Genomic DNA, 10,903 nt, shown 5'->3' with positions numbered 1-10,903 from the left:
CACACACACACACACACACACACACACACACACACACACACACACACTTTTAAATAAATGCCATGTAAAAAGTGACTAGGTTAAAGGGCACAGTACCAGTCCAGTGCTGGGCTCTGCTCGGGAAGAAGGAGTGTTGAGAAGCCCCATCCAGCACCTGATGCTCAGAAGTCCTCCCATCCTGTGGGGGCCCTCATGTTTCTCCTCTCCCAGGGGTACCAGTGCTAAAGACTCATCCTGTTTGCTTGCAGCCCCTGCCTCCTGCATGCTAGCTGCATTATTTTCCCTGCTCTGGGTCGCTGCCCCCCTCTTCTCCTGGTATTGCTGTGACCTTTGCTTCCTTTGGTTTTCTTCAGTCTTTCTTCTTTTCTGTCCCCCTTTCACATAAAGATGGCTGGACTCTAGTTTCCCAAAAGCCACGAAATGAGATAAAGAATGCTTCTGGTTCTTACATATGTCCCCACCCCATGTTTTCAAAGTGACAGCTGAATTCTCTTGGTATAATTGTCCCTGACTATATTGACTGATGCCAAATGTCCCCCAGCCCTTACCCCACCCCGTCCCCTCCCCAGGAGTGCCGTCTTCCCGCCTTCCAGGGTGTGTTTTATTGAAAATTAACCTTTCTGCAGGTCGGCCCCTTTGCTTGGGAAGAGCACCTCTCCTTCCAGTCTATGCGAGACAAGTGTGGTAAATGTGTGTGTATGTGTGGTTAGCCCAAGAAAGCCAGCTCAGCCCCTGCAAGGCAGCAGCACGATTGTGACGTCAGCAGCAGCCAAAATCAACATCTCCAGGATGGCAGTGGGGACCAGCCTGCTGTGTGACACGCTGTCCTCGCACCCATCCGGCACAAGAGCCCGGCTTCTCCCTCTGGGTCCCCATTGCTGGAACATCGCCATTGAACCTACCTCCACATGGCAGAATAAGAGCCCCCCCATTCGGTGGTGCCTGCTGAGGCAAGTGGATCATTTGGCTCTGAAAGAGACTCCACAGGGAACTGTGCATGTGCAGGAGCCTACACCTGCTGCCCTGCATCAGGGCAAAGGAGCCACCACTGGACAAGACTCAACTGAGGAAGTGGACACATCTGCCTATGGCATGTTCCTGTCCAGAGCAGGCACTCTGCCACTGCACAGAAAGCCCTTCTGCCTAAAAGCCATGGCCTACTTGTGGCGAACTAGACTCAAGTGTCAAAGAGGCGCTTCCAGAAGACAATGCCCACCTGTGCTAAGCGTGGAGAGGACAGTAGGTCACCGGGAGCAACTATCTTTTTTTTCTTTCATATGACAACCCTTTGTGACCCCATGTGATAGTGAATGCTTGCACCTGCTCTTCGTGGGATTTAAGTGACCCGTTAAGGGATGAAGGAGGAGGGAGCCCGGTGATGGTTGCTGGGCTGTAGCCCGATCTTGCATGACTAGCAAGAAGGGATGTGACTGGTATTGGCATGGGGTGGCTTCTCTTCCCATGCCACTACACCGGTCTTTGTGACACTTGGCTATCTGAGGGGGTTCTCGGGATGGGAGAGATTGCTTTTGTGAGGGTACCCTGGACCATTATGCAATGGTGTGGTAATTTGGCTAAATATACTGTGAATGGAAAATAATGGGTCATGAAAGTACTAAGTCCTTGATTTGATGGATTCTGGAAATGAGGTCAACAGCAACATGTTCTCAACATGAGAAAAACATGAATCGGGTGTAATAGCATATACCTGTGACCCTCAGCACCCAGGAGGTGGAGATGGAAGGGTCAGAAGGCCGCACTCAGCTACAGAGAGAATCTGAGGCCAACCCAGGCTGATAAACAGCTTTGGCATACTAAGGTATCCTGTCAGACGGCAGCCTTAGAAGCTGGGTGCTGAACCAGATAGTTTTCTACCACGGTGCCTCATTGGATTCCTGGAGCTAAGGTAGTAGGCTACTGGGCAGGCATAGAGGAAATAGTGTATTCAAATTCCTGGCACAGACTCCGTCACTGAGGGCCAGGTCTGTTATGGGACAAGCCAAAGTTGTTAGCAAACATCATCCAAAGAAGGGACCCCTAGAACACTCCTCTAACCACCCCAAACTGTAGTTAAATTACATCTCTGTGTTGCCTGAAACAGATTCACACTCACACCAGAATCCCTTGTTTGAAGTTTACTTTGTGTTGAAGAGTAGAGGATTGTTAGAACTCAGAGGTGAAGACGAATTCCCAGTGGGCTGCGGTGGAGCTCGTCACAAGCCATGGGTGTCTTCATAGGCCCATGTCTCTCTCCTGAATAGGAAGGGCCACATCTACAGATGGTTCAGCTGCCTTCAGTTGGTCCATTCCCAGCTAGGAACCATCTCTTATCAGGGTCCCTGTTGATCCTTTGGGTACTGAGATCAGCCAGAATATGTGGGGTCTTACTTCAGAAAAACTGTTCAGGCACAGGTGTGTGTGTGTATGTGTGTGTGTGTGTGTGTGTGTGCACATACATGACTGTGGGTTTATGGAAGTGCACATGTATGCATGCATGTTCATGTAGGTGTCAATCCATGTGTGTGGAAGCCTGTGGATAGCTTCAGGTGTCATTCCTTGGAAAATCTGTTGCCCTTGCGTTTTGAGACAGAGTCTTTTATTGGCCCAAAGTTTATCACTTAGGCGAGGCTGTCAGGCAGCACACCCAGAGAGCCTCTCATTTCTGTCTTCTCAGCCCTGGGGGTCAGTGTGGGGGTCATGCCTGGCTTTTTACATGGGTGCTGGGAATCCAATTCAGAGCCTCCTACTTGCACAGAAAGCACTTTGTTGACTGATCCATCTCCCCAATTTTCACTCAGATACATGTTTTGCTTAAAATACCAATGATAGTTGTGAATATTCTAGAAGGCTGTTCAGGAGTCCCAAGCCAAGGACTGTGTGTGTGTGTGTGTGTGTGTGTGTGTGTGTGTTGCCTGGTGTATATGTGTGATGTGCGTGTGTGCTGCATAGTATATGTTTGTGTGTGTGTGTGTGTGTGTGTGGGCGCACGCGCATGTGCACACTGCTTGGTGTACAGACATGTATGTGAGTATCCACAGAGGCCAGAAGAAGGCATCAGGTGTCCTCCTTGTCATGCTACACCTTAATTTTCCTTTGACTCAGGGGTGTCTCTCTGAACCCAAAGCTCCTATCTCTTGGCTAGACTGGCCAGCAAGTCTTAGTGATTTCTTCTGTCTGCCCTGCTCAGCACTGGGGTCACAGGTGTATGGAGGTTACACTTGCTTTGCAGCTGAGCTCTCTCTCCAACATCCCCCACCCCTTTTGAACAGGGTCTCCTGTATTCCAGACAGAGGATGACCTTAAACTTGTGATTGAGCCTCCGCCTCTGGAGTGCTGGGATTACTGCCGGGCACCACCATGCTCGTTACTGGGGGTCAAACTCAGGGTGTTATATATGCTAGGCAAGTATTTTACCAACTGAGCTACTTCCCCAGTCCCCACAGGCCAAGGAGACTTGCTGTGGGTACTGATAGACCACCAGGGAATGTCCCCAAACCCCAGGTTGCCTCTCTCATCCACTGGATCTTTACCCATCTTTCCCCTGAAGTCACGGTGATATCTGCCGCACCATGGGTCCCAACGTGCTTGTCTGGTAGAACTATTGAGTTGTAATTTTTGTTTCTTTTTTTTTTAAATATCACTTTTCCAAAGCCCACTTCTCTTTAAAACATATTTTAATTCCATTTCATTGTCTAGCTGGTGCATAGTCTTGTGGCTTGGCTCCTTTGCAAGGATCTCTGGGGGAAGGTTGTTGCGGGTTGTGTCTTGCTCATTGGCTGCGTGTTACAAGTCCATCTCTGACTTCTGTTTTCACCAAGATGGGGACTCACTGCTGTGCCCCTTAGAACACCTGGAGTTCACCGTCATTGCTTTGTGGGTGGAGGTCGAAGGTGACACATGCAGGGTACCAGAAAAGAAGCAGGTGATGCCTCAGAGGGACGACAGGGTGTGATCATCCACTCTACCTGGCTGTGGAGACTGTACTTAGATCGAATGACAGCTGTCGGTGTCTTTGAATTTGTTTCTCCTTAAAACAATGTCTCGTGTAGCCTAGGCTGGCCCCAGCATTGCTATATAACTAAGGATGACTTTGCTCTTCTGATCCTCCTGCTTCTACCTCCCAAGTGTTGACCCTACAGGTGTGTGCCACCACACCCGTTTTCTTTGGTGCTTGGGGTCAAACCCGGGGCTGTGTGCATGTTAGGTAAGTCCTCTGTTCAGTAAGCCACAATCTCAGCTTAGTTATTATTGGTAATAGTATCTTTGAAATCCATGTTGAAAGCAGATCGGCGATGCCTTGCCCTGCAGGAAGAAGGGCTTGAGCCTTTGATCTCCTCCACGCACAGCCTGGATCTTCAAGGCCTCCATTCCCAGCGAGGCCTGTGAACAGCAAGTGCTTTGTGGACACAGACAGATGGTGTTCACATCACAGCCTAACCAGTTCAGTGGTCCCCACCTACCCCAAATATTGACCCACACGGAGGGATTGAGTTGCAGTGTGTGTGGGACCAACATGACCTCTAACACAGTCACTACCAACATTGATGAATGAAACTAGGAATAGGTAGGTAGGTAGGTGTCGGGGAAGGAAGAAAGAGGAAGAAGAAGAGGAGGAGGAGGAGGAAGAGGAAGAGGAAGAGGAGGAAGAGACAGTTTCACTCTGTAGCTCAGGCTGGTTTTAAACTCATAGCAATCCTCCTGCCCCAGGCTCCCAAGTATTGGGATTATAGGTGAGAGCTATCACAGCTTTCTGATTTCTTTTGTTAGAAACTGGTTATGTGCTCGCTGGTGGATCAGTCTGTTTACAAGTCATTCTGTTACTACTATGACGACTCCTATTACTGCTGTTCTTATTATTAAAGAGCGAGTTCTCGGAAGCTTCAAGAGACAACAAATAGCGGTGGGTGCTTGTTTGCGGTTAGGGCAGGGTTTGCTAAGCCTCTGTGTCAGTGTGAGGATGTCACTACTGTGTTCTCCTTGACCTCCTTCCCAGCTGGAGTTCTGGCTTGGGATAAGTCCATCCCGGGCTCTTCCACCATCCTGCTCATTGCTGAGTGTACTGAGTAGCTTCAAATCCTGCCCAGGGGACTGCAATGTGGAGCTGACGCAGGAGGAGCTAGAGGCGTTTGTGCTCGCACTAATACTGTTCTAAATACTGTTAACGCTGCTGAGTGTTAATACTGTTGAATGATATGATCTTTCAGAAAACCTCACAGTAGCCATAATCGGGGTTTTGATTTCAAGGTAGCTCAGACAGCACAGGGCTGGGGTTGGTCCAGCACAAAGGCTTCCCAGACTGAGCCATGATGTGTTTAGTCTGTGTGGTTTGAGAGTGTCTGATATCAGACGGTTCAGCGACTGCACAGCCGTCTCCAACCCCCAGTTTCATCTATTTCAATTCCTTTCCTCCCAAAGCAAGATACCCAGCTATTCCCTTCTTCTTCCTCCTGCCGGGGGGACTCAGCGCAAGTAGGTAGATACCTGCTCCCTGGTCACTTCAGAGTGACCCTGGGAGGGAGGCATGTCCCCGGTAAGTGACTTCAGCAGTGTCAGATTGGAATTGGGAGCTCACAGGGAGCATAGCACCCATGGGACACTGGCCTGGAACCAGGATGCAAGAGACTGAAAAGGCAGAGAGAAGTGGTGGAAAGGGAGGCCCCATGAACCCCAGCGTTCTCTGTTCAGACCCCTAGTGCCACAGCCTGGGTAGCAAGCCACACCAGACAGGAAGCAGGTGTCAGGTAAGCAAAGCTTGAGGGAATAGAAAGCAACCTTGGGGCCCCCAGCTATAGGCCAGGCTCCCACCATTTCTTTCAACCGCCCCTTGTAAAATCTCAGCAGCCTCCACTCCTGCTGCTTCCTCTGAGCATTCTTGGCTTGCACGGGGTAAGTGAGGGATCCCCCAGTTACTTCTGAATGTTCTAGTAAGGAAAGCAACTTGTCAGAGATGCCCTGTAACACACAAGAGGAGAGGGCTGAAGAACCAGGGCATGGTAGGATCTAAGCTCCGGGACATCACTGGAGTATCCCCACCCTACCCCAACCCCCACCGCTTTATTTAGAAGAGATGAAGGATCATTTGGAAGTTGTCAATAGCATATTCTATTTAATTGAAATTTGAAAACGTCTAGCCCAGCTGGGAAGCAGTACAAGGGTTCCCTCTGGAGCACGGGGGTTAGGGGGTTGGGAATCAGCCAGCATATACATGTATGTTTGCCTGGACAGCCACAGCCCATTAATCACTGATGCCCTGTGTACATGAGGAGTGTATTTAGATGTAAAATGCTCTGTCTAATAAGATTAATAAACCATTGGTTTTTGCAAGGTCACTGAACAAACTTGTGTCTTTTTATACTTAGTATGTCTGAGTCCTTATATCTCTTTATGATAAGCTTACCATGTCTGCTCTCCTATTCGTAGTTGGATACAAACCTAGAATGTTTGCTTTGTAGTATTTAAGGAGGGACCATGGAAATGTGGGCTGGTGCAACAGGTTAGCAGAATCCCAGGGCTGACGCATAGCAAAGTTCTTGGCAGTTGCACACTAGAAAATTCTGTGCTCCCAGATCGCCCCCTTGTAGAGTGTTATCTTGATAATTTTCTGTGTCATGTGAGAAGGGGAACTCAATGATCGAGTTAGCCAATGGGCATCAAAAAGACCGGGTCAGAGGCCAGCATGCCCTTCCCCCACTGCTGTGAAGTTTCAGAATGCTTCCTAAGTTGTTATTTTTCATCTCTTCACGCCAGTTCCAAGAGTTCTCTAACTTGACAGAGTGACCCTTATTGATTTGAGTGGAAATTGTCTCAGAGTAAAAATTTCCAGAAATAAAGCAGTTTTAAAATCCCAGGGGGACTCCACTTTTATTGATAAATGCTAAAAAAAATTGCATTACATATAAAGTGTACAGGGTCTATAAGTCCATAGGCTGTGTCTGGCAGTGGGGAAGATTGGACCAGGAGTCATATATGTGCACTGTGTACGTGGGCAGAACCATCCAGACTTTGACATGTGACAGGAGGTTGTCATCTACAATGTTCCCTTCAGAGCCCTGCAATTAAGTTACTAAAATTAATAAATAAATTAATATTAGGAAATAGTGAGATGACGCAATGAGTGAAGGCACTTGCCTCCAAGCTTGCTGCCTGAGTTCTAGACCCAGATCGTGTATGATAGAAGGGAAAAAACTGTCTCTTCCAAACACCTGTGCTGTGGCATAACACACACACACACACACACACACGCATGCAAGCAAACACACGGATGCATGCACACACGCATGCACACGATCATTTTTAATCACAAAAATATGCTTAAAGCAATCATATGTATAGCTATGTTCTCTGCACGTACCTGTACATATACAATATGCAGAGCTATGCTTCTAGCCATGGACCCAGGTGATGGCTTATTAAAAAGCACCCATGATATTGTCTATTTTTTAAATCATGGACAGCCCTCCCATGCTGGGACGGCAGCACAGGGGGCCTGACCCTCCAGAGGCTCGGCCTCTGCCTGGCGAGCAGAATTGCTTTACAGAGACATGGCCAGGGACAGCTCTGGCTTTGCATGGTCACAGTTAAGCCTGTGGATTGAGCATCCCAGTTGGACTGTGTTGCCTGCCTCTGAGGGACCAGCTGATGACTTTGAATGATTTTATTTCAGCCAGACTCAGGCCCTGAACTGGTTTTGTCCGAGGAAGAACAGAGTGACAATGAGGACAAGACAGAAGTGGAGCCGGGCGCCGTGGAGGACCAGCGCAGCGTAATCCTCCATCTCATCTCCCAGCTCAAACTGGGCATGGACTTAACCAAGGTAGGCTGACGTGCCTGGCGGCGGTCTCTGGCTGCGGGCCTTTCCTGTCACCTGTTCTCCCGCTGTGGTGAGGTGAGGAAGCCAGACTAGGGAAAGGCCAGCATTGGCTTCTAGGGAGGATATTTTAGAAATATCTGGAAAGAACACACACACAAAGGCATATGCATATGTACTCCTTGCTCTCACACGCACAAACATACACAAATGTGCAAGACACGTGACACATACCTCTCATAAGCACACAGATGCCACAACATACAAACACCCAAACATACGCAGATGTGCAAGACAAGTGACACACACCCCTCATAAACATGCAGATACCACAACACACACACACACCTCACATAAAAACACAGAAACACAGATACTTCACATACCATACACACACACACATACATCACACACATACAGATACCTCCCACCACATACATCTCATATACACTAAAACACAGTTACTTCTCATGCCATACACGGGCACACATATGTTTACACACCATACATACCATACATAGACTCCTCACACCACATCACAGCTCCATAGGGGGAGGGGTGTGTTCCACGTTTACCAGGCTGAGCTTACACTCCTGTTTGTAGTCAAAGTTGACTTTGAACTCGTGACTATCCTGCTTCCTTTACCTCCTGGGACTGTAGTGAATGTCACCACTTCTGGCCTTTATCCTTTTTCTTCTTTTTTTCTTTCTGTCTTTTTCATTCTTACTTTCTGTCTGTCTGTTTGCTTTTCTTTAGATAGGACTTTGATGTATATTATCAAGCCTGGTCTCACATCCTGGGCTTAAGTCATACTCCTATTTGGGTCCCACGGCTCTGGCTGTGGGTGTACACCACCCCATCTAGCCAGGAAGGCCATATTTAGATGGCTTCTCATTCAGAATGGAGAGCTTCATTTGGTTTCCCAGAGCTACTGTGTGCTTGCTGTTTGCTCTCCACAGTAGTGTCCTAGAGATTAGAGTAGCCTGCAGAGGTCAGAGGTCATTGTGACATCGCAGCCATGGGGAGAAACCCAGAAGGAAAAAGTGTCTGCCCAGTCTTGAGGCCTTCTGAAGGCTGTCATTAGCAAGTCTGTAAGGGGTGGGTGGCTTTGTTGGTGACTCCAAACCCATAGGTGGGCGAAGAGAGTCATGGCCCTGCAGGCACCCAGAGTTCTTTGTGAGTGCATATAGGAAGTCCAGTGCCCAGCCACTCATGTCCTATTGAGGGGCAGACACCTCACCTCTCACCTCAGCTGTCACCTCATTCTGGAGGCAGCTCCCCAAGTGAACTGAATGTTGCCTGGAGTCACAGGGCACTGAGAGATGGTGGAGAGTCAGGACTTTACAGTTTGGTTTATGTAAAGATCATAGTGCCCCTCTGGAGGGGTCATAGGAATGGAAGGTGAGACGCAGAGGACCTAGCCTAAAGCTGGACATGGAGTGATTGTGTCTTATTCGGACCTTGTGAAATGCCCCAGTGTGATGCTGGGCTCTGTGCTATAACTGGAGAATACCGAGCAGAGAGACCCTGTAGCCTATACAGGGTAGGGTTGCACTGTGAACATCAGCCAGGGCACTGTGAATATAAGCCTTCCTTTTTAAAACAGTGGGGTTTTATTTATTGAGACTGGGCCTCACTGTAGCCCAGGCTGTCCTTGAACATGCCACATAGCTGAGGAACACCTAGAGATCCAGAACCTCGGATTTCAACCCCCCAAGTGCTGAGATCACAGGTACATGCCAGCACATCTGACTCCATTTTGTTTTTTAGAAACAGGGTCTCGTGTATCCCAACCTGAGCTTGGACTCACTGTATAGCCAAGGGTAACTTTGGATTTCTGACACTCCCACCTCTAAGTCCTGAGCTGTGGGGATTATAGGAGTGTGTCACCATTCCTGGTTGATGCAGTTACTGGGAATCGAACCCAGGGCTCTGTGTATGCTAGGCAAGCTACCTCCCTAGCTCAGAAAGTTGCCTTGATATGTTTTCAGGGGTTTTAGTATAGGTGTCTGACATCTTGGTGACTGCTACTTTAAATAGGGCCTATACTAAGCACCCCCAAGTTCCTTGTTTCTTCCTTCTCCTGCAGCGCACACCTGATCCCTGCCTCTCTGCTGTTGAGTAAGGTCTGCTCAGGACCGTGTTCCTACTGTAGTTTAAGCTTCTTGCTGAATAAGTCTGTTGAAGATGCGTGGCTTTTTAAATAGCTGCCTATCTTTGGTGGTTGCATAAGACTCTGAGATGATGCTCCAGCTAATGCTGAGGGTGTGTAGGTGGCAAGGTCCCCGAGTGGCATCTAAAATCCGAGTGTTTCCAAATTGTGGGTCTCAACCTACCAGTGTGTTGTAAAACCAATTTAGTGGGTCAGACCGAGACATTTTTAAGGCGTGAACTGTGACAGAAAATATAAGAGTATGGTAACACCCTTTGATGTCAGTTCTATTGCGCTGGGTCACAGTGCAAAATGTTCTCATTGTGGATCGCGCTTTTAAAACGGCTTGCAAAATTTCAGGGCTGGAATCGTGGATGATATGAGCAACTGAGAAATTGAAATTGCTCAGATCCAATACGGAAGGGCACAGGAGCCTGGCGGGAGCTGTCTGACGGCCGGCTGACCATCCAGGAGGCTCTGTGTAGGGCTCTTGTCTGGAGCTGTGAAGTTTGCATGATTATTCTATTAGCTTGTGATTGCATTTCCAGAGGCATAGCCTAATCCTGAAACTGCAGGCATTGCCTTTATCTAATGCCCAACTGGTTACTTGGAAGGAGAGTGAAAAATTAATTTCAAACTCTTTCCATCTAACAAAATATTGTGTTGAATGGTTTTTGTAATAGTTCAGGCACCATAAGATGGGGGAAGGAATTTCCTTAAGGAAATCTAACCAGCTCTGTTGGGTAAGTAAAGCAACAGGAAGAGACTAGGGAGATGGCACACACACACACACACACACACACACACATACATATGTGGTATATATAAATAAATACATATGCATATATACATACACACAGGTGTGTGTGTCTGTATTATTTATGTATGTATGTATGTATGTATGTATGTATATGTGTATGCATGTATGTGTATATGTATATTTC

At 48.0% G+C, this 10,903-nt stretch overlaps 1 protein-coding gene across 1 annotated transcript in view; it reads left to right on the top strand.

Annotated features, from left to right (window-relative positions):
- The window catches only part of Osbpl10 (oxysterol binding protein like 10), a 196,622-nt gene that overhangs the window by 164,322 nt on the left and 21,397 nt on the right, over window positions 1–10,903 (top strand). The window contains exon 8 of the mRNA XM_028767295.1: window positions 7,664–7,813. Within this exon, the coding sequence (XP_028623128.1) occupies window positions 7,664–7,813 (150 nt within the window). The remainder of the gene's footprint in view (window positions 1–7,663; window positions 7,814–10,903) is intronic.

This window comes from Grammomys surdaster, unplaced genomic scaffold (assembly GCF_004785775.1).
Source record: "Grammomys surdaster isolate TR1022 unplaced genomic scaffold, NIH_TR_1.0 172, whole genome shotgun sequence".
Taxonomy (NCBI): domain Eukaryota; kingdom Metazoa; phylum Chordata; class Mammalia; order Rodentia; family Muridae; genus Grammomys; species Grammomys surdaster.
This window is presented reverse-complemented; position numbering and strand designations above follow the sequence as displayed.